At 43.0% G+C, this 27986-nt stretch overlaps 1 protein-coding gene across 2 annotated transcripts in view; it reads left to right on the top strand.

Moving 5' to 3' along the window:
- LOC139274607 (extracellular sulfatase Sulf-1-like) overlaps positions 1–27986 on the top strand; it is a 547728-nt gene that overhangs the window by 292941 nt on the left and 226801 nt on the right. The window contains exon 4 of one of the 2 annotated variants that reach the window (XM_070891301.1): positions 26809–27052. In XM_070891301.1, the coding sequence (XP_070747402.1) occupies positions 26881–27052 (172 nt within the window). In that variant the 5' untranslated portion in view covers positions 26809–26880. Of the gene's footprint in view, positions 1–26808; positions 27053–27986 lie in introns of those variants that run through there. The other variant, XM_070891287.1, reaches the window with a different exon arrangement.

Below are 27986 nucleotides of genomic sequence, written 5' to 3'. Positions count from 1 at the left end.
TCCGCAAGATCCTGCAAATCTCCTAGGAGAACGGGCGCACCAACATCAGTGTCCTCGACCAGGCTAACATCCCCAGTATTGAAGCACTGACCACACGCAATCAGCTTCGCTGGGCAGGCCACATAGTACGCATGCCAGATACGAGACTGCCTAAGCAAATGCTTTATGCGGAGCTCCTTCATGATAAACGAGTCAAAGGAGGACAGCAGAAACGTTATAAGGATACCCTCAAAGCCTCCCTGGTAAAGTGCGACATCACCACTGACGAGACCCTGGCCACAGACCGCCCGAGGTGGAGAAAGTCCACCCGGGAGGGCGCTGAGCTCTTTGAGTCTCAACGCAAGGAGCATGAAGAGGCCAGGCGCAGGCAGCGGAAGGAGCGCGCGGCAAACCAGCCCCACCGACCCCTTCCCCCCACGAATGTCTGTCCCACCTGTAACAGGGTCTGTGGCTCTCGTATCGGACTGTTCAGCCATCAAAGAACTCACTTTGGGAGTGGAAGCAAGTCCTCGTCAATTCCGAGGGACTGCCTATGATGATGATGATATGCAGACTTCAATGTGCAGCTTTGTTCATATGTATTTCCTCACTTCACTTTCACAAAGTTAAATTATAGTCATATTGTTCATCTTGTACTGGTGTGTTACAAAAACTATTTCACATCAATGACTGATGTTCACTATAATAATTTTTAAATACATAAACTGTTTTATGATAACTTGAAAAAGCTGCTGTGAATTCAGAACAGGACCATGTTACCCTAAAAAAAAAATGTGCACTGGCTGAAATATCATCTTACACAAAAGATTCTGAATTCTTCTGTGATTCACCCTCCAGATATTCTGTGAAGCCACAATCCCAATATTCTGAGAGGTCCTATGCTATTTAAATTACAAACTTAAGATTCTGCGAGGTTATGCACCATTTTTCATCATCACCTGAAAGCAGCAGCAAACAGGAACCAGCAGCAACAGCACAAGTTAAAAGAGATCATCAAAAAGTACTGAAGAGGTGTCAGAGGGATTACAGCAGCAATTCAGTCTCTTTGGGTTTGGATTACCCCCAATCCTCTCTGGCTTCACTCTTGTGATGTACAGTATCATCTGAAACAAATAAACTTCCAGAAGTACTAGGGGACTGAGGGTCTAGTGAGAAGGAGGAATTGAAGGATATCCTTATTAGGTGGGAAATTGTGTTAGGGAAATTGATGGGATTGAAGGCCGATAGTCTGCATCCCAGAGTATTTAAGGAAGTGGCCCTAGAAATAGTGGATGTATTAGTGATCATTTTCCAACAGTCTATCGACTCTGGATCAGTTCCTATGGACTGGAGGGTAGCTAATGTAACACCACTTTTTAAAAAGGGAAGGAGAGAGAAAGCGGGTAATTATAGACCAGTTAGCCTGACATCAGTGGTGGGGAAAATGTTGGAATCAATTATTAAGGATGAAATAGCAGCGCATTTCAAAAGCAGTGACAGGAACTGTCCAAGTCAGCATGAATTTATGAAAGGGAAATCATGCTTGACAAATCTGGAATTTTTTGAGAATGTAGCGAATAGAGTAGACAAGGGAGAACCAGTGGATGTGGTGTATTTGGACTTTCAAAAGGCTTTTGACAAGGTCCCACACAAGAAATTGGTGTACAAAATCAAAGCACATGATATTGGGGGTAATATACTGATGTGGATAGAGTATCCTGGTTGGCAGACAGGGAAGCAGAGAGTCGGGATAAACGGGTCCTTTTCAGAATGGCAGGCAGTGACTAGTGGAGTGCCGCAGGGCTCAGTGCTGGGACTCCAGCTCTTTACAATATACATCAATGATTTGGATGAAGGAATTGAGTGTAATATCTCCAAGTTTGCAGATGGCACTAAACTGGGTGGCGGTGTGAGCTGTGAGGGGGATGCTAAGAGGCTGCAGGGTGACTTAGACAGGTTAGGTGAATGGGCAAATGCATGGCAGATGCAGTATAATGTGGATAAATGTGAGGTTATTCACTTTGGAGGCAAAAACACGAAGATAGAATATTATCTGAATGATGGCAGATTAGGAAAAGGGGAGGTGCAACGAGACCTGGGTGTCATAGTACATCAGTAATTGAAAGTTGGCATACAGGTACAGCAGGCGGTAAAGAAGGCAAATGGTATGTTGGCCTTCATAGCTAGGGGATTTGAGTATAGGAGCAGGGAGGTCTTACTGCAGTTGTACAGGGCCTTGGTGAGGCCTCACCTGGAATATTGTGTTCATCTTTGGTCTCCTAATCTGAGGAAGGACATTCTTGCTATTGAGGGAGTGCAGCGAAGGTTCACCAGACTGATTCCCTGGATGGCTGGATTTACATATGAGGAGAGACTGGATCAACTGGGCCTTTATACATTGGAGTTTAGAAGAATGAGAGGGGATCTCATAGAAACATACAAGATTCTGACGGGACGGGACAGGTTAGATGCGGGTAGATTGTTCCCGATGTTGGGGAAGCCCAGGGGACACAGTCTTATATTAAGGGGTAGGCCATTTAGGACTGAGATGAGGAGAAACTTCTTCATTCAGAGAGTTGTTAACCTGTGGAATTCCCTACCGCAGAGAGTTGTTGATACCAGTTTATTGGATATATTCAAGAGGGAGTTAGATATGGCCCTTACGGCTAAGGGGATCAAGGGGTATGGAGAGAAAGCAGGAAAGGGGTACTGAGGGAATGATCAGCCATGATCTTATCGAATGGTGGTGCAGGCTCGAAGGGCTGAATGACCTATTCCTGCACCTATTTTCTATATTTTCTATGAAACCCTCCATTCTCCATCCTTCCAATACATAACAAAGGCCGAGTATGCTATGCCCTTTATCACATAGTTAAATCAAATCAAAATCACTACAGTTAAAATCGTATGGTATTGAAGCACTTTACTTCAGATCATGATAATTATGGATGAAGAAGGCCATTTGGCCCATCTTAATTCCTCCATCCAGAATGACCCTCATGACAACATCTAATTGTTTCTTAAATATCTTGAGGATTTTCAGCTCCACCACTCTAACTGAGAAGCTATTCCATATGTTGATCACTCTTTTGTGAAGAAGAACTTCCTGATATCAATCCTAATTGTGTCATTTATTAATTTGAAGCTGTGACCTCTTGTCCTATTTTAACAATTCCCAATGAACATTTTACACTCCCTCCATTATATCTCAGTAATATCACCTGTCAGATGTTTCCTTTCAAGGAGGAATAGCGCAATTTTTTCTAGTCTTTGTTCAACTCTGAACTCTAAGACTAGAAATCAGTCTGGTTCTTCTCTGCCCTTTCTCCAAGGCTTGAATACTTCCCTTATGTCTTGGTGACCAGAACTGAACCAAGTATATAGGCTGACCAGAGATTGAATCCTTTGGAGGTTTGGTTTAGTAGGGGAGTAACTACGTCAAATACACTAGACCGGTAGAGTGGTCCTCTTCCATGAGGTCTTCCTCTTCACCAAGCATTGAGCTGCAAGAGGACAGACATAAAGCTGTGTGAAATGGGGGCATTCCTTTTGTGATTTTTTTGGGGCATTAAAATCATATCGTTTACAAGTGCCCCATGGGGCATTTACCTAGCCAGTCAGATCAGCTGAATCAAATCTAGCAATCGATAGGATGAGAGACGTCACAGCCAACTTGCCCTCACAACTGGTCTGTGAACCAATTGCAGGAACCTGCCATGACACATGCTGCCAACAAAAAATAATTTGCAAAAAACAGAATAAAATTATCCCTTATAAACTCCAGCTTGTGCATTACATGTGTGTATTATAACCCAGTCTTCAAGGATATAACACATTTAAGAGCTGAGATGGTGTTGATAAACTGATTTAGTTTATGCTTTAATGTGATACAGTACTGCCTTGTAACACACTCCAATCCATGTGTTATTAATCATATATTATCTGGAGGATGGTGAATTCTTTAGTTTAAATTCACCATCTAAAATAATAAATGATGGTCAAATGTCATGGCCCTGAAAACCGGAAGAATTGGCAGTGGCTCAAGAAGTGGTCACTATAATACGTATTATGCTGGATGCTGAGCAGAAATTATTGTAGTAATCTAATTTGAGGGTTTAGACAATGAACAGGCTGCTCAAATTTAGCTCTTATCATTTATATCACTTAAACCCGCCCCAGCATCCCTCATCCACTCCCTTTTATATCATATACACTGCCTATATAATTTCCTGGCACCTAATTATGGATTATCACAGAGTAGACTTGCAGTGAATACATCACAATTGTGAGTCCTTCATTGAAAATATTATCATACACTACTGTAAATATAGAATATCCTGGCTATCAATGCCACCAGCAATCAGCAAATAAATATATAGAATAAAACTGTTGGGTAGAATTTTGTGGGGGGCAGCGGGCGTGATTCGTGGCGGGTTGGGTGGGAAAATGTTTTTTTGACCGGGTCAGAACCCCGCTGTCAATCTGCCGCCGCACGCCTTTACCAAATGTCGAGTCTGCCGGTGCTGAGCAGACACGACATGCAGCGGCGGGAGAGGCAATTAAAATCATTAGTGGCTTGTTTACAGCCACTTAACAGGATTTTGACAGGTCATCCAGGTGCCTCAATGCGAGGAGTATTCGGAACCCAGGAGAGGGCTCTGAGCTAGTTAGAGTGGGTGAGAGCTCAGATGAACAGGAACCCAAGAAAGAATGCAAAAGGCAGAAGGCAACAGAGCAGAGTAGCACTGGGGTAACTGTAAACCACAAGGTGATAGGAAGGAACAATATATATGAACATAAAGGGGCTGCAGGAGGGGTCAAAACTAAAAATCATGGTTTAAAAACTAGTATTAAAACACTCTATCTAAACGCAAGCAGCATTCGAAATTAAATAAATGAGTTGACGGCACAAATCATTACAAATGGGTATGATTTGGTGGCCATTACAGAAACGTGGTTTCAGGGTGGCCAAGACTGGGAATTAAACATACAGGGGTATCTGACAATTCAGAAAGATAGACAAGAAGGGAAAGGAGGTGGGCTAGCTCTGTTAATAAAGGATGATATCAGGGCAGTTGTGAGAGACGATATAAGAACATACATAAGAACATAAGAACATAAGAATTAGGAACAGGAATAGGCCATCTAGCCCGTCGAGCCTGCTCCGCCATTCAACAAGATCATGGCTGATCTGGCCATGGACTCAGCTCCATTTACCCGCCCGCTCCCCGTAACCCTTAATTCCCTTATTGGTTAAAAATCTATCTATCTGTGATTTGAATACATTCAATGAGCTAGCCTCAACTGCTTCCTTGGGCAGAGAATTCCACAGATTCACAACCCTCTGGGAGAAGAAATTCCTTCTCAACACGGTTTTAAATTGGCTCCCCCGTATTTTGAGGCTGTGCCCCCTAGTTCTAGTCTTCCCGACCAGTGGAAATAACCTCTCTGCCTCTATCTTGTCTATCCCTTTCATTATTTTAAATGTTTCTATAAGATCACCCCTCATCCTTCTGAACTCCAACGAGTAACGACCCAGTCTACTCAATCTATCATCATAAGGTAACCCCCTCATCTCCGGAATCAGCCTAGTGAATCGTCTCTGTACCCCCTCCAAGGCTAGTATATCCTTCCTTAAGTAAGGTGACCAAAACTGCACGCAGTACTCCAGGTGCGGCCTCACCAATACCCTATACAGTTGCAGCAGGACCTCCCTGATTTTGTACTCCATCCCTCTCGCAATGAAGGCCAACATTCCATTCGCCTTCCTGATTACCTGCTGCACCTGCAAACTAACTTTTTGGGATTCATGCAAAAGGACCCCCAGGTCCCTCTGCACCGTAGCATGTTGTAATTTCTCCCCATTCAAATAATATTCCCTTTTACTGTTTTTTTTTTCCCAAGGTGGATGACCTCACATTTTCCGACATTGTATTCCATCTGCCAAACCTTAGCCCCATTCGCTTAACCGATCTAAATCTCTTTGCAGCCTCTCTGTGTCCTCTACACAACCCGCTTTCCCACTAATCTTTGTGTCGTCTGCAAATTTTGTTACACTACATTCTGTCCCCTCTTCCAGGTCATCTATGTATATTGTAAACAGTTGTGGGTCCCAGCACCGATCCCTGTGGCACACCACTAACCACCGATTTCCAACCCGAAAAGGACCCATTTATCCCGACTCTCTGCTTTCTGTTAGCCAGCCAATTCTCAATCCCTGCTACCCTGGGATGCATTTCATCAGGACCAGGGGACTTGTCTATCTTGAGTCCCATTAGCCTGTCCAGCACTACCTCCCGAGTGATAGTGATTGTCTCAAGGTCCTCCCTTCCCACATTCCCGTGACCAGCAATTTTTGGCATGGTTTTTGTGTCTTCCACTGTGAAGACTGAAGCAAAATAATTGTTTAAGGTCTCAGCCATTTCCACATTTTCCATTATTAAATCCCCATTCTCGTCTTCTAAGGGACCAACATTTACTTTCGTTTCTCTTTTCCGTTTTATATATCTGTAAAAGCTTTTACTATCTGTTTTTATGTTTTGCGCAAATTTACTTTCGTAATCTATCTTTCCTTTCTTTTATTGCTTTCTTACTCATTCTTTACTGTCGTTTAAAATTTTCCCAATCTTCTAGTTTCCCACTAACCTTGGCCACCTTATACGCATTGGTTTTTAATTTGATACTCTCCTTTATTTCCTTGGTTATCCACGGCTGGTTATCCCTTCTCTTACCGCCCTTCTTTTTCACTGGAATATATTTTTGTTGAGCACTATGAAAGAGCTCCTTAAAAGTCCTCCACTGTGTTTTTTAAAACACTTGCGCCTGTAAAAGTAGGCTATGCACTTACTTTTACAGGCACAAGATTTTTGAGGACATTTGTAAGCATAAATATCTGAAATTTCCACTTACAAATGTCCTCACTCCCAAGATGCGGCCACCTGTCAAGCCAGAAACTTGACAAATCGGAACTGCCAGTGCATGTGCATTGCGCGCTGGAAACTGGCATTTCCGATGCCTTCCTGGGTCCGTAGGAACTCCGTACAGACCCGGGGAGGCCGAATGGTTGGCCCAATAAAGAGAGAGAAGATAGTTTGAGAGTAAACTAGCAAGAAATATAAAAACAAACAGTAAGAGCTTCTACAGGTTTATAAAAAGGAAGAGGGTAGCTAAAGTAAACAGTCCCTTAGAGGATGAGACTGGGGAATTAATAATGGGAAACAGTGAAATGACAGAGACTCTGAACAAATATCTTGTATCGGTCTTCATGGTAGAAGACACTAAAAGCATCCAAATAATTGATAATCTAGGGGCTTTAAGGAGGGGGGAACTTAAAACAATCACTATCACTAGAGAAAAAGTACTAGGCAAACTAATGTGACTAAAGGTGGACAAGTCCCCTGGACCTGATGGCCTGCATCCTAGGGTCTTAAAAGAAGTGGCTACAGAAATAGTGGATGCATTCGTTGTAATCTACCAAAATTCCCTGGATTCTGGAGAGATCCCAGCGGATTGGAAATCCGCAAATGTAACGCTCCTATTTAAGAAAGGAGGGAGACAGAAAGCAGGAAACAATAGAAACATAGAAAATAGGTGCCAGGAGTAGGCCATTCGGCCCTTCGAGCCTGCACCGCCATTCAATGAGTTCATGGCTGAACATGCAATTTCAGTACCCCATTCCTGCTTTCTCGCTATACCCCTTGATCCCCCAATAGTAAGGACTACATCTAACTCCTTTTTGAATATATTTAGTGAATTGGCCTCAACAACTTTCTGTGGTAGAGAATTCCACAGATTCACCACTCTCTGAGTGAAGAAGTTTCTCCTCATCTAGGTCCTAAATGGCTTACCCCTTATCCTTAGATAGACCAGTTAGCCTAACATCTGTCATTGAGAAAATGCTGGAGACCATTATTAAGGACATTTAGATAATCATAATACAGTCAAGCAGAATCAGCATGGTTTTGTGAAAGAGAAATCATGTTTGACAAATTTGCTGGAGTTCTTTGAGGTTGTGACGAGCAGGGTGGATAAAGGCGAACCAGTAGTTGTCATGTATTTGGATTTCCAGAAGGCATTCGATAAGGTGCCATATAAAAGGTTATGGCACAAAATAAGAGCTCACAGGATTGGGGGTAATATATTAGCATGGATAGAGGATTGGCTAACTAACAGAAAACAGAGAGTCGGGATAAATGGGTTATTTTCAGATTGGCAAACTGTAACTAGTGGGATGCGACAGGGATCAGTGATGGGGCCTCAACTATTTACAATCTATATTAATGACTTGGATGAAGAGACCGAGTGTAATGTAGCCAAATTTGCTGATGATACAAAGATAGGTGGGAAAGCAAGTGGTGAGGAGGACGCAAAGAATCTGCAAAGGGATATAGATAGACTAAGTGAGTGGGCAAAAATTTGGCAGATGGAATATAATGTGGGAAAATGTGAGGTTATCCACTTTGGTAGGAAAAATAAAAAAGCGAATTATTATTTAAGTGGGAAGAGATTACAAAATGCTGAGGTACAGAGGGATCTGCGGGTCCTGTACATGAAACTCAAAAGGTTAGTATGCAGGTACAGCAAGTAATTAGGAAGGCAAATGGAATGTTGGCCTTTATTGCAAGGGGGATAGAGCATAAAGGTAGGGAAGTCCTGCTACAACTGTACAGGGCGTTGGTGAGATCACACCTGGGGTCCTAAATTCACTGTCCCCGAAGGGACGGCTACCGTTGAGTTTGGGTGGTTGATCAAAATAATCGATCGGCCACCGTGGTCGGGTACTTTTCCTTCCCCGAGGCATATTAAGCTTGGGGAGGATTTCAGCGGTGTTCACTTCTGCCAGAAACGGCGTGGTGAAGCTGCTGTAAAGGAAGGTTTCCAGCGGTGAGCTCCGCAGCATGTGGGCCGCTGAAAGGGACTACCACAGCAAAATTCACCGAGGAAAAGGTAGGACTTTTCCCGGCAGTGCCTCCGCGAGGTTTTCAATGCAGTGCTTGAATGCGACACCGCTGGGGCCCTTTGGTAGGTAAAAAGTTTTATTGGCCCAGAAATCCCGGTTGGCTGCTTCCCACGGGCGATCGGGTAAAAAACTTTAAAAAGAAGCGCACTTATCTGAAGCTGCTGCGCCCACGCGAATTCCTGGTCCTGAGGCCTCCACTGACTGCACGTCGCAGCGCATACATGTCAGGACATGCGTAGGGCTGGAGCTGCAGTCACATGGCTCTGGGCAGCCAATCAGGTAAAGTATGTTCTCATTCAAAACTCCGTTAGTTGGAGTTCCCATTATTAATGAGAAACCCCCCCAAACACACAAAACATGAATAGAAAATAGAAAAATACACAACATATTTAACATTAATTTAAATTAAAGATGTTTATGTATTATTAAAAGTATATATTTTTCCAATTTTTAAAAAGGTTTTTTAAATTATGCTTTAAAATAAATTTAATGTAGTGGGCAAGGTTTTTAAAAATAAAATGTATTTTTAAAATTTTATTTTTTATGTTTTAAGTGTGTTTTAAAACTCTTAAGCCTGTAAAAGTAGGCTATGCGCCTGCTTTTATCAGGCGTAAGAGTTTTCAGGACATTTGCTGGGCAAGATATGGGTAAATACTGCAATCTTGCCCATGCTAATGTCCTGGTTGCTGAGATATGGAAGATCGGTCAAGCTCCAGTTTGACAGTTTGGAAAAGCCGGTTTTCAGCACATGCGCATTGTGTGCTGAAAACCGGCTTTTGCAATGCCTTCCCGGATCCACACACACTCAGTACGGACCCGGGAGACCGGAATTTCTGCCCCATTATTTATTAGTGTTTTTATTTCATTTTCCAGCATCTGCAGTGTTTATCTTTTGATATAGTTTTATTAATTATTAGTGTTTTTATTTCATTTTCCATGGTCTGCAATGTTTAACTTTTCATATAGTTTTATTAATTATTAGTGTTTTTATTTCATTTTCCGTGGTCCGCAGTGTTTATCTTTTGATAAAGTTTCATTAATTGTTTTGGCTCCATTAAACCTGCTTCGTGTTGTTCGGAGGTTTGCACATACCCCTGTACTTTTGTACAACTTTCAGGCCTGACTCTTTAGTGGAGGTCTGTGGGCTGCAGAGACCTGCTTGGCAGGGTTCGCCCTGAGGATGGGAGGAGTGTTGGGAGGGTGACACCTGATACACCTGGTCAGAAGCAGGGTGACAGGCAGGGAAGGTGTGGCCGTCAACACCATGCAGACAGGCAGCGAGCAAGGGAGGCAGCAGCCATAATTTGTTCATTCTGCGCCAGGCCAGTGTGCCCGCCGTCTTCACCGGCCCAAATCAGGATTGCGGTTGGCTGCTTGGGGACAAGGGATATCCCCTGTCCACTTGGCTACTCACTGCTCTGTGGATGCATAGGACAGTGCCAGAGCATGCATACAATGCCGCTCATTGTGCCACCAGGTGCATCATCGAGCAGTTCATAGGCATCCTTAAGCAGAGGTTCCAGTGCCTGGACCACTCTGGTGGTACCTTGCAGTACTCTCAACGGGTCTCCATCATCGTCATGGTCTACTGCATGCTGCACCACCTAGCCATCATGAGGGGACAGCCACTGGAGATCGAGCCAGCAGTACCACCTGAGGAGGAGGAGGAGGAGGAGGAGGAGGGTCCCCGTCACCCCAGAGCTAGGAGGCATCAACCCATCGCCACCATAGAAGGGCCGGGTGCAGACTGGCCAGCACCCTCCTGGGAGGGTGCGTTCTCACATATATGGAGGTGCCTGACACCTGCCCTGCAATCTCCCTCCATGCATTATGTACTGCCTGTCTGTCAGGTCTGTCCACGTCAGGAAACAGTATTCTTCTGTCCTCCACACCATCCATCAGTGTCTCCAGCTCCATATCAGTGAACCTGTTGGCTCTCCTTGCACCTCTTACACCAGCCATCCTTCCAACCTCCTTCCCCCCTCAGGGCCTTGCTGCAAACCCTGGCCTTTAAAAAGGCCAAGGAACAGCTGGCTCATTAGAAATCCTTACGTGTATGCTGAATTTCTCACTGGTGATAACGCTCAAATTAAGACAGCTACAGCGCTGAAAAATCCACTTTGGAAGGATTCATTAGCGCTGGAACCGATTTGTTCACTTTTGGAGCTGAGTATGGCGTGGCTCAGCCATGAAAAAATGTTACCGCTAATGGCCACAAAAAGGTGGGGGGAGCACCAACTTTCCAGTGGTACTGAATCTCGGTCCCCTATAGTATTGCGTACAGTTTTAGTCTCCTTATTTAAGGAGGATATACTTGCATTGGAGACAGTTCAGAGAAGGTTCATGAGGTTGATTCCTGAGATGAAGGGGTTGGCTGATGAAGAAAAGGTTGAGCAGGTTGGGCCTATACTCATTGGAGTTTAAAAGAATCAGAGATGATCTTATCAAAATGTATAAAATTCTGAAGGGGCTTGTCAGGGTAGATGCAGAAAGGATGTTTCCCCTCGTGGGGGAATCTAGAACTAGGGGGCATAGTTTCAGAATAAGGGGTCACCCATTTAAAACAGAAATGAGAAGGAATTTCTTCTTCTGAGGGTCATGAATCTTTGGAATTCTCTACCCAAGAGAGCTGTGGAGGCTGGGTCATTGAATATATTTAAGGTGGAGATAGCAAGATTTTTGAATGATGGGGAAGTCAAGGGTTATGGGGAGCGGGTGGGGAATTGGAGTTGAGGCCAAGATCAGATCGGCAGTGATCTTATTGAGTGGCGGAGCAGGCTTAAGGGGCAAAATGGCCTACTCCTGCTCCTATTTCTTATGTTATTGTTTCAGCAGATGAATTCACAGCTTCAAATATCAAATCAAAGCTCCCAGCTGATTGAGAAATGTTCCCTTAGGTACCAGCTTCTCAATACTGCATTTCCAGTACAAATTCAGAATGCTGGAAGTCTTTACACAAGTCTCCATCCAGTCTGACCTATTAACACTCCCAACATTGACAGATCGCTTCTGCCATCTCTACTTCACCTGCCATCTATTCCATCGGCTTCTGTGCCCTTGAAGCTCTCTCATCTTGGTTCTCAGAATCCCACCATGATCAGCCCCAACATCAGCATACCAGGAACACCAACACCACCAAACTTCTCCGCAATCACCTGATGCTGCACAGGACAGAGGACATCAGCACCTGACCACATTGCTGCCCAGGATGCCAGGGATGACATGGCCAGATTTACTTCACTTGGCGCTGCACACTCTGGCTGCCACATGATGCGCCAGGTTGGCACCGCTACCACACCAACATGGGTACCGTTATGTCTCACCATTCACTGCAACTCACTAATTCACTTCCAAAGGTGCACACAAATCTGTCCAAAAACGGAAAGGACTTCAATGTTTGAAACTTTACATGAACATTGGCTAAAACACACAAGTGCCTACCCTGGTGTATTGTTAGTTGGTATGATAGGACTAGGATAAGGGCAAGTGTGAGGCAAGACCAGTGAGATGGGGAAGTGATAATGTAGATAGAGAGGGATGGGTGGAGGTGCAAGGTTAGTTGGTGTGAGTAAGGATGTGCAGGGGTTGGCTAGGGAAGGCAGAGTGATGGGGATGTGTTATGTGTGACTTTGCAGTAATGTTTCATGATCTACTGAGATAATTGAAAGGTTTCCAGCACTGCAGCCTGGTTCTCCTGACGACATTCCTACTTGTGTCCTCCTGTGAAATGTGCAACCAGGCAGCGTTGGTCTCCTGGGGAGGTCTCTTCCACCTATTGGAAGAGAATAACATCTTTCTGCGTGCTGTGACTCTCTCCAGAAGCAGGAGTCATAGGAGAGCCTGAATGCAGCCCTGTACCTTCGTGCAGTGCTTGTTAGTGTTTGCAGCACCTCAGTGCTGTCGAACACTGACAGCAGAAATGTCAAAATAAATTTGCGCATGGTCCCTTTAAGGAAATCATTTCCCTCTAATTGGCTGGGAAACATGCTGAGCAGGCTTAACGGGGAAATCATTTTACACATTGGGCCGGAGCCAGCAGTGAGGCCGGGATCTGCCATCGACATCGTCAGCTATGGACCCGCCGAGGTTGGTAAAATCCAGCCCATTGTAACTCCACAGACTGTTATTAGAAGCAGGCATTTAATATCTGCAATACATTTTACTGATAAGGTTTCATCACATGGCATAATAGTGGATATTTCATGCAATATGATAAACATCCACAATTGAGGCTGCTCAATGATGAAACATTGGATTGTGCTTAACCTCAAGAGCACAGAAATATATATTTTATATGGCTGGCCATGATAGTGACTATTTATATCATTTGAGCATTCCAAAAGGAAAGATATGGGGCAAAAAATTAATTGGAACAGCGTCACCCGTTAGTGCCCCAGAGGGATGCTAACGGGCCGTTAAGCGCTTACTGCCAGAGGGCGGCGCTGTCAGTGCCTCCCGGGAACTTCAGTGGAGGTTTATTGGCAGTGTTGACAGCGCTACGCACTCTAGCACCACCCACTTGGTGACATAAGTGGGTGTTTAAAACCCCTTTAGCATGCAGTCAGGAATTTCAATGGGTGCACCTGGCGCTAATCGCGACAGAAAGCAGGCATTCCCGAACCTCTTGGGGCGATAATGAAACAGATCAGCAGGTGAGTGGTTATAAAGGTGAGATTTTTTTCATTTACATTCATTTTATTTACATTTGTTTAAGTTTGTCTGATGTTTAACACTGTTCAAATTACCTCCCTTGCATTTATTTGTACTCTTCAGGTGGTCCAGCTGATCTCCCCTTTAGGTGCTAGGATGCTGGTTTCCGAGCGCCATAACTTCATTAGCGCTTCCGCAATTGAACTTTAGCACCCTAAGAGGAGTGCGGAACATTTCCTTTAGCACTCCACTCCCCTTTTCGGGCGCTAAAAATCAATATCCCAGATGGAGGCGGTAAACATTGCCCAACGGTAAAGTTAGCAATCAGGCGGTCTTACCATCTCAAACCGGGCTACAATCAATTGTTAACCCTGAGTCTTTTATTTTTCAGTCTGTAAAGATTCATATAAGCACTGGATAACAGGCACCCCATCTTTCGCCAGTCAAAGATCTGAACACAGTTCTGTATATAACCCTAACCCTAATGCAGTGTATTTAATAATAACTAGTAGTAATAGGACAAACCTTCAATCGCGCTTCACCTTCCATCTTTCCATCTCTGACTACCTCTCACTCTCAACAGAACCATCTAGCTATATTTCATCTCTTCCCCAGGAGTGGGATAAGCCTCAACTCCTTCTCCCAATCACTCAGGATCCTTGATCTTGCACAAAAATGAATCAGGAATATATTATTTAGTTCACCTTGCTGGTTCAGTGGGTAAATGCAGCCCCTGGCGTTATGCTGAGTAATGATCTCAATCAGTGCAGTGGCTGGACTCGGCATGGCAGGGCGAAGGAGCGGAAAACATCAGCCAGGTACTAGCTCTCAATCACTATGCATTGTGCATTTGTGGCCATCAAAGGAGACCGGATAAGACTCATCTCTCATTGTCCTCACAGTCAAATTGCTTGCTTAGATTTCCTCTTCTTCCGCTCTTGACCTCTGGCAGGGTTGAAGGTGAAAAGAGAGAAGGTGAGAGCATTGGAAAGGAAGTATAATTGATACAATTGCAAAAATGTAATACCTCATATTAATGCCAAATTGTATCTTAAGGTGCAATTAGTAAATCTAGACAGTGGGTGGATTTATGAGGGTGGTACTTTAATTTCCAGTTGGCCAGTAAGAGATGAGTCCATTTCGATGGCTGGGCCTCATTAATATACACGCAGCGAACTGCAAACCCAGAACTGGACCGTGATTTTGCCAACAGCGGCGAGTCTGGTGCGGCCGGCATTTGTGGCGTGTGGGGAACGTGCATCCGCCCTCTCGACACAATCTTCCCTTGATGGGGCTTGTTAAGCCTGCGCTTCTGGGTTCCCAGCCGATTAACAGGAAGCAGGTCGGATGATGTCATCTGATGATGCGTCATCAGCTGATTTCCTTAAAGGGACCATGGGCAACTTTTTTTTTGACAGTTCTGTCAGAGTTGTGAAGCACTGAGGTGCTGCAAACACTGACAAGCACTGCACAAAGGTACACGTCTGCACCCAGGCTCTCCCACAGCACACAGGGAGGTCCTCTTCCCTTCCAGTGGGCAGAAGAGACCTCCCCAGAGGACCAATGCAGCCTGGTTGCACATTGCACATGAGAGCACAAACAGGGATGTCGTTAGGAGGACCAGGCTGCAGTGGCGCAAACCTTTCAATGATCTCACTCGATCATGAAACGTTACTGCAAAGCCACACTCAACCTGATCCTGCCGTGCCACTCATCATATCCCCAACACTCTGCCTTCCCTACCCAATTCCTGCACATCCTTACTCACACCAACTTACCTCGCACCTCCACCTATCCCTCTCTCTATCTACATTGTCACTTCCCCATCTCACTAGCGATTCTTCACCCTCACCCTCACCCTCATCCTTCTCCAATCATATCAACTAACAACACACAAGGATAGGTACTTGTGTCTTTTAGCCAATGTTCATGTAGAGTTTCTGCTAATATGTTGTCAAACATTGAAATCTTTACTTTGAACATTTCGTGTTCTTGGATAGATTTGTGTTCACCTTTAGAACATAAGAACATATGAACATATGAACATATGAACATATGAACATATGAACATATGAAATAGGAACAGGAGTAGGCTATACGGCCCCTTGAGCCTGCTCTGCCATTCAATAAGATCATGGCTGATCTGGAAGTGCCTAAGTGAGTTGTAGTGAATGGTGAGACATAAGGGTACTCTGCACAATGGTGATGAGTGTGAAAGGAATGGCTTGTGCATTGCAGGGATGGTGTGGGGTGGTTCTAACCTGGCGCATCATATGGCAGCCAGGGTGTACAGCGTCAATGAAGTAAATGTGGCCATGGTGAGGCCATCCCTGGCCTCCTGGGCAGCAATGTGGTCATCTGCTGATGCCCTGTGTCCTGTGCAGTATCAGGTGAGGTTGAGATGACAGAAGCGATCCGTTAATGGTGAGAGAGGTTGTTCAAAGGAGGTGACAGAGGAAAGAGCGTTCACTGAAAATACTTCCAAACTGCATACAGCTCAAATGTTTCTTCCAAATCCTGAAGGCTTCAGCTTCTGACATTGGAAAGTGAACTGCTGTGAAATGGTAGCTTTTATACCACTTCTGCGGCTGTCAACTAGCCAAAGCAATGGAGTCGTTGAGAACCCGACACACTTACCTTGTGTGAAACTTGAAGGACGGCAAACTCATTGAAAATTTGGTAAAATCGTAAGTGCCTGAATAAAATCCTTTTAAATATCTTTCAATGGCCTCTTAAGCATCTTTATTGGCTGGTCCGCCACTTGGTGTCAGATCTGCAATCTGCACGCAGACCCGACAGTTGAGAATCTGACACAGAGGCGTGTTTAGAGTGGACTGCCGCCCCGCTGTCAATCAGGGCCCGCCTCCAAACCCGCACTCGCGGGGCTGGGAAGATTCTGGCCTGATGTCTCATGAAGCTCGCCAGCTCTGGGCCAGGGCAATATGAGGCAATCCAGGAACAGGTTTTCTGGGGAGGTTGCAATCATGGAGGAGAGGGTGGGGAGCTTAGACGACATTGGCCCACATTATTCTTGTGGCATCTGGAGCTCCTCCTGACTCTAGAAAAATGATAGTAACATTTACGTCCTTAGACATTTTCTTCTTGTCTCCTGCCCCCCGCCTCCCCCCCACCCCAAGAATTTACCGAGCGGTGTGTTCACTCTGCTGTGACCCAGTTTCCGCTAGGTGGAAGGAATTAAAATAGCTTCCTACAGTATCCAATTGCTGGACCGTTTAGTTATAGCAGCAGAACACCAGGTTCTAATCTTCTATTGGTTTAATGATTCATTAAAAAGATATTTGCAGTATTTGTCGCGCCTTATGTTGTTTTCTTCTGTCACAAAAGTGTGTGGATTTTGCTTGTTTTATTTTAATTAGGGTAACTAGTCAAAAGATTAATTGGAGTCCTTTGAATGCAGATCAGATTAGTTTGTTGATTTTCTTGCTAATAGCTACATTGTTAAGAACATAAGAACATAAGAAATGGGAGCAGGATTAGGCCATTTGGTCCATCGAGCCTGCTCCGCCATTTAATAAGATCATGGCTGATCTGATCATGGACTCAACTCCACTTCTCTGTCCGCTCCCCATAACCTTTTACTCCCTTATCGCACAAAAATCTGTCTATCTCCACCTTAAATATACTCAATGACCCAGCCTCCACAGCTCTCTGGGGCAGAGAATTCATTTACAAACTTCAGAGAAGAAATTACTCTTCATCTCAGTTTTAAATGGGTGTCCCCTTATTCTGAGACTATGTCCCTTAGTTTTAGTTCTCCTATGAGTGGAAATATCCTTTCTGCATCCATCTTGTCGAGCCCCCTTATTATCATATAAGATCATCTCTCATTCTTCTGAACTCCAATGTGTATAGGCCCAACTTACTCAACTTATCTTCATATGTCAAACCCCTCATCTCCGGAATCAACCTAGTGAACCTTCTCTGAACCTTCTCTGAACAGCCTCTAATGTAAGTATATCCTTCCTTAAATACGGAGACCAAAACTGTACGCAGTACTCCAGGTATGGCCTGACCAATACCCTGTACAGTTGTAGCAGGACTGCTCTGCTTTTATACTCTATCCCCCTTGCATTATACTCTATCCCCCTTGCAACGAAGGCCAACATTCCATTTGGCTTCCTGATTACTTGCTGTACCTGCATACTAACTTTTTGTGTTTCATGCACAAGGACCCCTCAGGTCCCTCTGTACTGCAGCACTTAGCAATTTTTCTCCATTTAAATTGTAATTTGCTTGCATATATGTATTTCCACGACTTCAGGGTTTCCTGTATCTGGATAAACTGAACCATTGATCCACAGGAGTTCACAGCATAAAAGGAGGCCATTCGGCCTAAAATGACTGCACCAGCTCTTTCCAGCGCAAATTTCTTGTGCGACAATCTCAGTCACACTGTCTCTTTTGCGGGGGTGGGGGCAGTTAGAATTTTGCTTTGGAGAGAAAAAGGAATATGGTGGAATGCTATTTTCTGACATCTCCTGAGCAATATTCCCTCTAATTTTTTTTCGGGTACGCTGTCCATTTAAATTTCTGCACATGCGCGGTTTTTCCACTGTGAAGCCAGCAAGCAGTCTGCATGGGAACTCCAGAGCACTGTGCGACCCTGCAGCTTAACAGGAACATTGGTCCTGAGCACTTCTTGGCTTCCAGAGACCGGACAATACTTTGACTGCCCATGCTCTCAGCGTGGGGAAACTTGAGCTGGGGAAGAAATTTTAAATCAAAAATGAATGGGGAGAATTTATTTGGGAGTGAATTATTTTAGGTAATACACTTCAATCTGTTTTTGTGATATAATTGTGGGTCAAAGGAATTAAAGAAAACTGCTTATAAATACAAGAAGGGAAATTGCTAATGAAGCAATAAAACTTGGGCTTTTTTCCAGATTTCAGCAAACCAGCCTGGCAGCAGTGGATGTTACTTTTCATAATAATGATCAATCTAGGTGACTTGATTCCACAAACATGGTGCAGTACATGATGTGGTACTGAATTAGGTTCACTAGTGTAATGTCTCTAGCTCCACACTGTGGATGCCTGTGTTACTGCAGCTAGTGCTGTTTAATAAAGAGCAGGTCACCTGACCAACAGGGGAAGATTCCAGAACCTGTAGCCATCTCACCAGTTGTGTGTTGTGTGCTCTCTAAAGATTTGACATTTGGCGACGAGAATGGGATGTAATTGGATAATACAAAGCTGAAATTTTTGTTGGTGAAGGATTCAGCCAGCCAACAGAGAAACTTTGAGAGCTTCTCTGTTTTTGGAAACAGCTACAAATCCGAGGTAAATAACGAGCACACTTGATTAAACTGCCAGAGTCAAAATGGCTGTCCCTATGGGAGTTATAGGGCATTTGGGGGAATTTCAACGTGACCGTGAAAGTTTCAGAGTGTATGCGGATCGGCTAGGAATGTTATTCACTGCAGATAATATCATCGAAATTCCAGTAATGAAGACAATAACTGGGTGGTGTTGGAACGAAAAAGAGCTATATTCTTAACTGAGGCCGGGCCCGAGTTGTATGAAATGCTGATATGTTTGCTTGTGCCTGACAAACCAAAGGATACAAAGCTGACACAGATTATAACTAAGTTAGAACAACATTACAGCCTCGTTTCGTTAGAAATTGCTGAACGTTATCGTTTCGGAATATGAAATCAAAAGGCCAAAGAAAATATCAGTGAGTACATTGTAGCATTAAAAAAGCTATCTATGGAGTGTAACAGAAACTTAGTAGAGAGCACCATGTTAGTTCACAATGACATATCTCAGGAGATCAAGCTAGCATGTATTGCCTCTCCATATGGAGTAGTGGCAGTAATCTCTCATGTATTACGTAGTGGGGAGGAGAGACCAATTGCTATTGCTTCATGCACTCTCAGTGCCAGTGAGCGTAATTATGCACAAATCGAAAGGGAAGCTTTGGTATTAATTTTTGTAAGTCAAGAAGTTCCACAAATATTTGTATGATCGTAAGTTTACTCTCGTTACGGACCATAAGCCCCTGACAGCAATCCTCCATCCAAAGTCCCCAGTTCCAACATTAGCTGCGGCCCGAATGCAGAGATGGGCTTTGATTTTGTCAGCATGTACATATGATATTGAATACAGATGATCAGCTGATCACAGTAATGCTGATGCTATGTCTAGATTGCCTTCCCCATCACAAGGTACACCCGATAGGGAAGAGGTGTTCTTTTTTTCATACATCGATGAACTGCCAGTCACAGCTGAAGAGATTGGGCGGGCAACCAAACGTGACCCAGTTATGTCAAAGATGTATGATTATATTGCAAACGAATGGCCATACCAGGTAACAGACAAAGATATTCATCCATAATTCATTCCTACGAATGAAGAATCAGTCGATAAAGATTGTATCATGTGGGGTGCAAGAGTGGTTATACCAAATAAATTCAAGTCCAAATTATTACGAGACCTCCATGACCAGCACCTGGGAATGTGCTTGACCAAGAGTTTGCACGCAGTTACTTATGGTGGCCAGGTGTTGATAAAGATATAGAGTACATCGTCAGTCAGTGTACGACATGTCAACCGGTAAGCAAGCAACCGCCATCAGTACCATTACAACCATGGAAATGGGCTCCCAGGGTTTGGCAAAGGCTACATATCAATTCTGCTGAGCTAGAAGGACAACAATTGTTCATTGTGATCGATAGCCATTCAAAGTGGGTCGTGATGTTTCCAATGTGGAAAATAACAAGTAAAACATTAGACATTTTGCAAAGATTATTTTCTTCATTTGGTCTCACAGAAGAAATTGTTTCGGATAATGGACCACAATTTTGTTCAGAAGAATTTGCACAGTTCTCGAGCAAAAATGGTGTGAAACATACCAGGGTCCCACCGTACCACCCTGCTTCGAATGGTACAGCAGAGTGCACTACAAATTGTAAAACGTGCCCTCATCAAACAAATGTTGGATCCAAATCCAAAGAAACGTCAGTTGTCATTGGACCACAAATTGACTAATTTTCTAATTACGTATCGTAATACTCCTCCCACAACTACTGGTAGAACACCAGCAGAGTTGTTTCTCAAACGACAGCCACAAACCAGATTGTCGTTGTTAAAACCAAACTTGGCACAGTCAGTAGAAGAGACACAATTAAGACAGAAAGAGAATCATGACAGAGGTAGAGTAAAATAGAGAAATGTGAAATTAAATCAGAAGGTGAGAGTGAAGAACCATCACCATAAATGGGTAAAGTGGTTACTAGGAAGAGTGGTGAAGATATGTGGTCCTCGCACATATTTGGTCAAGATGTTTGATAATGGACAGGTTAGGTTTGTTCACATTGATCATATTTCATCTGCAGACATGGAAGGAGTTGAAGGTGGGAATGATTCGATTATTTCTGACTCATCAGATAGTTTTGATACACCAGTAGCATATCCTACATCCAATGTACTGGAAACAAATCCAAGAGAAAGTCAGAATTTAAGTCTGAGTCCGAGTCAGGAAAACAAACAGTCTGAATTAGAGAGAGTTCAAATGGGAATCAATGCCATCCCTTGGAGGAAAACTTCCCTCAGGATCAGCCTAGAATAAGTTTAAATTCGACACCATGTTTGGAAGGTTCTGTTCGAGAGCGAAGATATCCTCTTCGAAACAGAAAGCAAGTGGTTAAGCTTGATTTGTAAATCTGGCAAAATAAGTCCACATCCTTTGTTATGTATAACCATGCAAGTTATGTATGATGATTGTTTGTTATAATAACTTCTTCATTAAGAAGGGAGAAGTGTAATGTCTGTAGCTGCACACTGTGGATGCCTGTGTTACTGCAGCTAGTGCTGTTTAATAAAGAGCAGGTCACCTGACCAGTAGGGGAAGTTTCCGGATCTGCAGCCATCTTACAGGTTGTGTTTTGTGTGCTCTCTAAAGGTATGACAACTCGATTGATTCCTGGGATGAGAGGGTTGTCATGTGAGGAGAGATTGAGCAGATTAGGTCTATACAATCTATATTAACGACTTGGAAGAAGGGACTGAGTGTAACGTAGCCAAGTTTTCTGACAATACAAAGATCGGAAGAAAAGCAATGTGTGAGGAGGACACAAAAAATCTGCAAAATGGTCTAAGTGAGTGGGAAAAAAATTGGCAGATGGAATATAATGTTGGAAGTGTGAGGTCATGCACTTTGGCAGAAAAAAATCAAAGAGCAAGTTATTATTTAAATGGAGAAAGATTGCAAAGTGCTGCAGTACAGCATGAAACACAAAAGGATAGTATGCAGGTACAGCAAGTAATCAGGAAGGCCAATGGTATTTTGGCCTTTATTGCAAAGGAGATGGAGCATAAAAGCAGGGAAGTCTTGCTACAGCTATATAAGGTATTGGTGAGGCCACACCTGGAATACTGCGTGCAGTTTTGGTTTCCATATTCACGAAAGGATAAACTTGCTTTGGAGGCAGTTCAGAGAAGGTTCACTAAGTTGATTCCGGGGATGAAGTGGTTGACTTATGAGAAAAGGTTGAGTAGGTTGGGCTTCTACTCATTGGAATTCAGAAGAATGAGAGGTGATCTTATCGAAACATATAAGATTATGAGGGGGCTTGGCAAGATGGATTCAGAGAGGATGTTTCCACTGATGGGGGAGACTAGAACTAGAGGACATGATCTTAGAATAAGGGGCCGCCCATTTCAAACTGAGATGAGAAATTTCTTCTCTGAGGGTTGTAAATCTGTGGAATTCGTTGCCTTGGAGAACTGTGGAAGCTGGGACATTGAATAAATTTAAGACAGAAATAGACAGTTTCTTAAACGATAAGGGGATAAGGAGTTATGGGGAGCGGGCAGGGAAGTGCAGCTGAGTCCATGATCAGATCAGCCATAATCTTATTGAATGGCGGAGCAGGCTCGAGGGGCCATATGGACTACTCCTGTTCCTATTTCTTATGTTCTTATACTCAGGAGTTTGGAAGAATGAGAGGTGATCTCATTGAAACATATAAGATTCTGAGAGGGATTGACAGCGTAGATGTTGAGATTTTTTCCCCTGGCTGGAGAGTCTAGAACTTGGGGTCATCGTCTCAGGATAAAGGGTCGGCCTTTTAAGACTGAGATGAAGAGGAATTTCTTCACTCAAAGGATTGTGAATCTCTGGAATTCTCTGCCCCAGAGGGCTGTGGAAACTCAGTCATTGAGTATATTCATGACTGAGATAGATAGATTTTTGAATTCTAGGGGAATCAAGGGATATGGGGATCAGGCTGGAAAGTGGAGTTGAGGTTAGAGATCAGCCCTGATTTTATTGAATGGTGCAGCAGGCTCAAGGGGCTGCAAACCTGCTCCTGCTCCTATTTCTTATGTTCTTATGTTCTCAGACACAACAGAAAAATCTCAATTCCATTCTTCAACCCATTCACGTTGCCACTGATGTCATCTCATAGAAACATATAAAATTCTGACGGGACTGGACAGGTTAGATGCAAGAAGAATGTTCCCGATGTTGGGGAAGTCCAGAAGCAGAGGACACAGCTTAAGGATAAAGGGTAAGCCATTTTACGACTGAGATGAGGAGAAACTTCTTCACTCGGAGAGAGAGTTGTTAACCAGTGGAATTCCCTGCCGCAGAGAGTTGTTGATGCCAGTTCGTTGGATATATTCAAGAGGGAGTTAGATATGGCCCTTACGGCTAAAGGGATCAAGGGGTATGGAGAGAAAGCAGGAAAGGGTTACTGAGGGAATGATCAGCCATGATCTTATTGAATGGTGCTGCAGGCTTGAAGGGCCAAATGGCCTACTCCTGCACCTATTTTCTATGTTTCTATGTTTCTATCACAACTAAGATTACACACGTTGATCTCAATCCCCAAACAGAAAAAAAAACAGGTATCTCAAATATTTTTCATGAAGTGTGTGTCCCTTTAAGGTACAAAATATTAACTTTGAGCAGTACTAGGTATTCCACACATTGGCTGTTTATATATGCTGGGTTTTGCTGCTATAGTCAATGAGGCTTTTCCTATTGAAAGTGCAATAAGTTTTTCTCCAAAAGCTTGACATAAGATAAGCTTCAAAGAACAAAGGATGATTGAAGTGTTTTTAAAAAGTATTAAAAATATATCGTTTTGGAAAAATGAGTATAACACAATGTAATATTGTAATATTTCATTTTACGTGAGGTAGAAAAGTGACATTGGTGGTTGCTAAGGTTTGTGAACAAATTCGTTAACTAGGTATATTGTTTGGATGAGACAGCAGTAAATAATTACAGTTCAGTGTTGGCAAAATTACCTCAGATTGTTGCGATACTGTTATCTGTCCATCACTGACTTGGTTTTTGAGTAAATTTTCTAGCTGCAAGGCCATTGTTTGACAACCCATCCACATTTCTGCTGTCAGTTAAGGGAATGGGTTTCAGAGACTTATGAAGTGCCAGAAGGCTGTCTCATAGAATCCCGCACAAAAGTACTGATATTCTTGTCCCTGAAGACAAGCACAACACTTTGTCAGTATTAATTCGGCAGCTTTATTTCCTACTGCAGCAGGAAACTAGCCTGTGTGGGGATGTCAGGTTTGAAAAGGTCAGCACTGAATGGAGAATTGTCCATGCTTGAAGATGAGTGATATGGATCTTCGTCTCTCACAGCTGAACAACTTCATCCCAGGTATCTCTGGCTCTCCTCCAGCTCAAAAATGATGCTTCAGGCTGCAGAACTGTACGGCTGAATTAGGAAGCCTAAAGCCAGTTGCTTTGGCAATGATGTTCTTTTCTTTCGCATTGTCACTGAGGTATGATTGTCTGGCATTTGCAACTACATACTGTGGGGCTTTATTTAAAGTCATTGGTGCCAGTGTTTACTCAATGCAGTCTGAATAACTGCAGTAGTTGGGTCAACAGTGTCTGCAAAGTTTGCTGTACATCACTAAATGCAGGCAGTGAGGCCCAGCTCACCCAGCGACTGAGGGTTTTCATTTCCAGAAGCCTGGTTTATTTTCTTAGAGTAAGTGTTATTGAAGAATCTTATACTTAATTTTCTCAGCATCTTGGTAATTTGTGAGTACTCTACTGACATTTGCCAGGCTTTTTTTGCAGTCCAGAGTTATGCTGAAATACTTCTTTGTGTTATTGTGGAGCTGCGTTAAGTGAGAGTTTTCAGAATTGTCTTTTACACTAGTAAACTGCTAATCTTGCCTTGGATACAGCCACAGTATAGCTCTTACAGCAGAATAATGTGCAGCAATAGTGTATGCGTGCTTTCATTATCATCACACATCATCAAATAAATGCTTTTAACATTTTGAAGTGATTGTTTTTTGCAGAGCAGTGTCCACCAACGGTACTTTCACACAGATAGCGACATTAAATGGAGAATTTAACACCCACTCTCTGTGTTAGGATTTTTTAAACATTTAATTGATTTTTATCCTTTCCTTTATACATTATTGCCCCAACTGCTGTGTTCATTACTTGAGTAGTAGCTATACTATATAAAAGCCACTAGCATCAATCACTTAACCATTAAGTGGAAGGCAGTCTGCTTGACCACTGAAGCTTGTAGAATGGGCAGTGATCAGCCCTGCAATAGCTACTGCATGCAATGCTACTTAGTAATGCAGCTGTAAAAATAACATGTTCCAGATTTTCAGAATCTTTACAGACCTCCTACTGTAAAACTTCCTGGGTTTGAAATTCCGTTAAAAAGAACTAAAGATAATGGAGAATCCACAAAAATGGAGACATTTTTCTTTTGCTGTCTTAGTAAATCAGGTCATCTCTTTTAGTAGTGCACTCTGCTGTAACTACACAAATGCTAACATCAATTTTTTTAAATAATGGTATCCTTGGTACAAGCTGTCTGTTTTCTTTTCCTTTTATGTAAATAGCTTTGATCTCTCAGCATTGGCTGCTGTAATAGCGGCTATTCATACTAGAGCACAAGGGCACAATCCCAGGTGTGAGAACCCGGTCTTCTGATGAAATTCATTAAATGTTCATTTAGACCATTTGATTGGGAATCTCATGTACCATTTCCTAATTACTATGCTTGCAAATGTTAAATTATAATGGACTTCTGTCCTTTGAACGGAAGTGGTATAAATGTGCGTATTTGCCTTCAATGTCTTTGTTAAATCGTCTTTTGGTAAGTCGCTAATCACTTTGAACTATACATGCATTCAGTTTTCAATCCAACTGAATTCTTAAATGTGTAAAGCTGCCAGCATGACAGCTGAATGTAGGAAATGTCAAAGTGGAGTAAGTTACCTTTGGTCTTAGGCCCCATCAATCAATTCTAGAGCAGATGGATTCAGATGGATTGTGGCTAAATCAACCACCTTCCCCACCTCCTGTGCATATTAGGACTCATGGAACTAAGGCTCTTTGAATGGTAGGAGCAGAGGGAGCTTGGATTATTGCATGTTTGTATATTGTATATATGCGAGTGTGCATATATGTGTGTAGAGTCTGCATGTTACCGTAAAATGACAGGAGCTCAGCAAAAGTTCATTGCATTGTGAGTTCATGTTGACTGGATCGTTGCTGGGTGATGTATAGTTGGAGGTTTCAGAAATGTGGAGATCACTGTCACTCGGTGTGTTTCTTGTGGGAAAGGTAGTTTCAGAATGTTCACCACTACGTGATTGGACTAGAGCCATGAAACAAGTTATTTGTGCTCCATTGAAAGGACTGATGTGCAGGTGCAAAGTCGGACTTCTGACTGAATATCAAAAACCTTCTGGAGATTCCAGTTACCACTACTTATTAAGTATTTAATTGTAAGATCATATCTATAGATTCATAAAAGTGATACCTTTTAGAGATAAAAAAGAGAATTGTCCAGTGAATCATTGTGAATATTTTTAGTTAATTCATCTAAAACATATGTAATCTATTTCCGGGTTCATCTTGGTCTTCAGAGTAACTAAATTCTCTGGTGTAGCTCTACATTGGTCGTTGCTGTGTTTCAGTGTCACTGCAACCTGACAAAGATGTTCTGTAATAGACATTTCTGTTTCTTGTTTATTGTGGTGGGATTTTTTTAAATACAGGATCTCCCATCACAGCTGTTCTTTAAAAAATGTTCATTTTCAAGGGCAACTCTTTTGTGGCTAAAAAAAGCTCAAAACTCCAGAAAATGTCTTCATATTAAGATGCTATTAACCTCTTCATGTTGTTTATAAGTTTCATTATATTGAAGCTTACTCTTCTAATTTGTTCCACTTTAATTACAGATCACTTGGTAAGAGGCGGTGAAACCAAAGATACGCTTGTTTCCTTATTGTGGCCTTAAACAACCTGACATAATGAAACTCTTGCCAACTATCCTGCTTTTGGTCGTGCTGAGTGCTGAATTGATAGGCGTCCTCGGCTCAAGCTTAAAACCACAGCGGTTTAAAGGACGTGTGCAGCGTGACCGGAGAAACATCAGACCCAACATTATTCTTATTATTACAGACGACCAGGATGTGGAGCTTGGTAAGGAAGTTTTACTTTTATTTCTTTGCCAATTTTCTCCCCTCCTCTTCGCCTGTAGACAAGCATCTGTGGGTGAGCATTGGTAATTAGTATTGCCAGGCTATTTGACTATAGGAAGCACCACAGCTAAATCTGATCCCATCTTCACCCAATAGCTACACGTGCAGTTCCACCAGGGATAACTAGAAAGTGATCAGAAGCAGGAACCATAGCTGACTTATGTTCCTTAACCTTGAACCACTGAGGCTAACACTAGCATTCCAACTGGCAGCCTGACTGACATCAGCAAACTCAGCACAAACCAGGAATTGAACCTGGGACTTTCAATTGTGTGTGCCTTATTTATTCATTGGCTAGGCTCACAGGTTGATTTTGACTTTGTGCGATAGTATAAAACAATGAATTTGCGATAATGAATTTGCAGCCCGTTTAATATCGCTCCTCATTTTTCTTTTCATTGAAGTCAATCGAAATAAAAATCGAGAGAGATGTAAAACAGGCTTCTGATTCGCCATCGCCCGTTTTACACTGTCGCACAAAATCAAAATTACCCCCAGTGAGTCATCAGCAGAGGTTAGAAGAAATCTAGGACTCGATTTTAACTGCCAATGGAAAGGAAACTCAGGCGGGGTGTAAAATGGGGGGTCGACCTGTTGCTGCTTTTCTATCTGGGCAGGAACAGTTATTATAGATCTCGTCATTTCCTTTTATAAATGTTTCTATTTGATTCACAGATATAAACTAACTCAGGCCCATACACATCTTGTAGCAAAATAGATCTATATAAACTATCTAGACTGGTTATAGTCATATTCTCACACACTCTACGGGCCCAAGTTTCGGGACGCCCTTTTTCGCGCCAGAAAGTGCGCCTAAAAAAAACTTACCTATTCTCCGGCTCCCTGCAGGTCTTCTGCAGCTCGGCACAGCGCAG

Source organism: Pristiophorus japonicus, chromosome 1 (genome assembly GCF_044704955.1).
Source record: "Pristiophorus japonicus isolate sPriJap1 chromosome 1, sPriJap1.hap1, whole genome shotgun sequence".
Classification (NCBI taxonomy): domain Eukaryota; kingdom Metazoa; phylum Chordata; class Chondrichthyes; family Pristiophoridae; genus Pristiophorus; species Pristiophorus japonicus.
The sequence above is the reverse complement of the archived record's forward strand: the minus strand, read 5'-3'. Positions and strand labels throughout refer to the sequence as shown.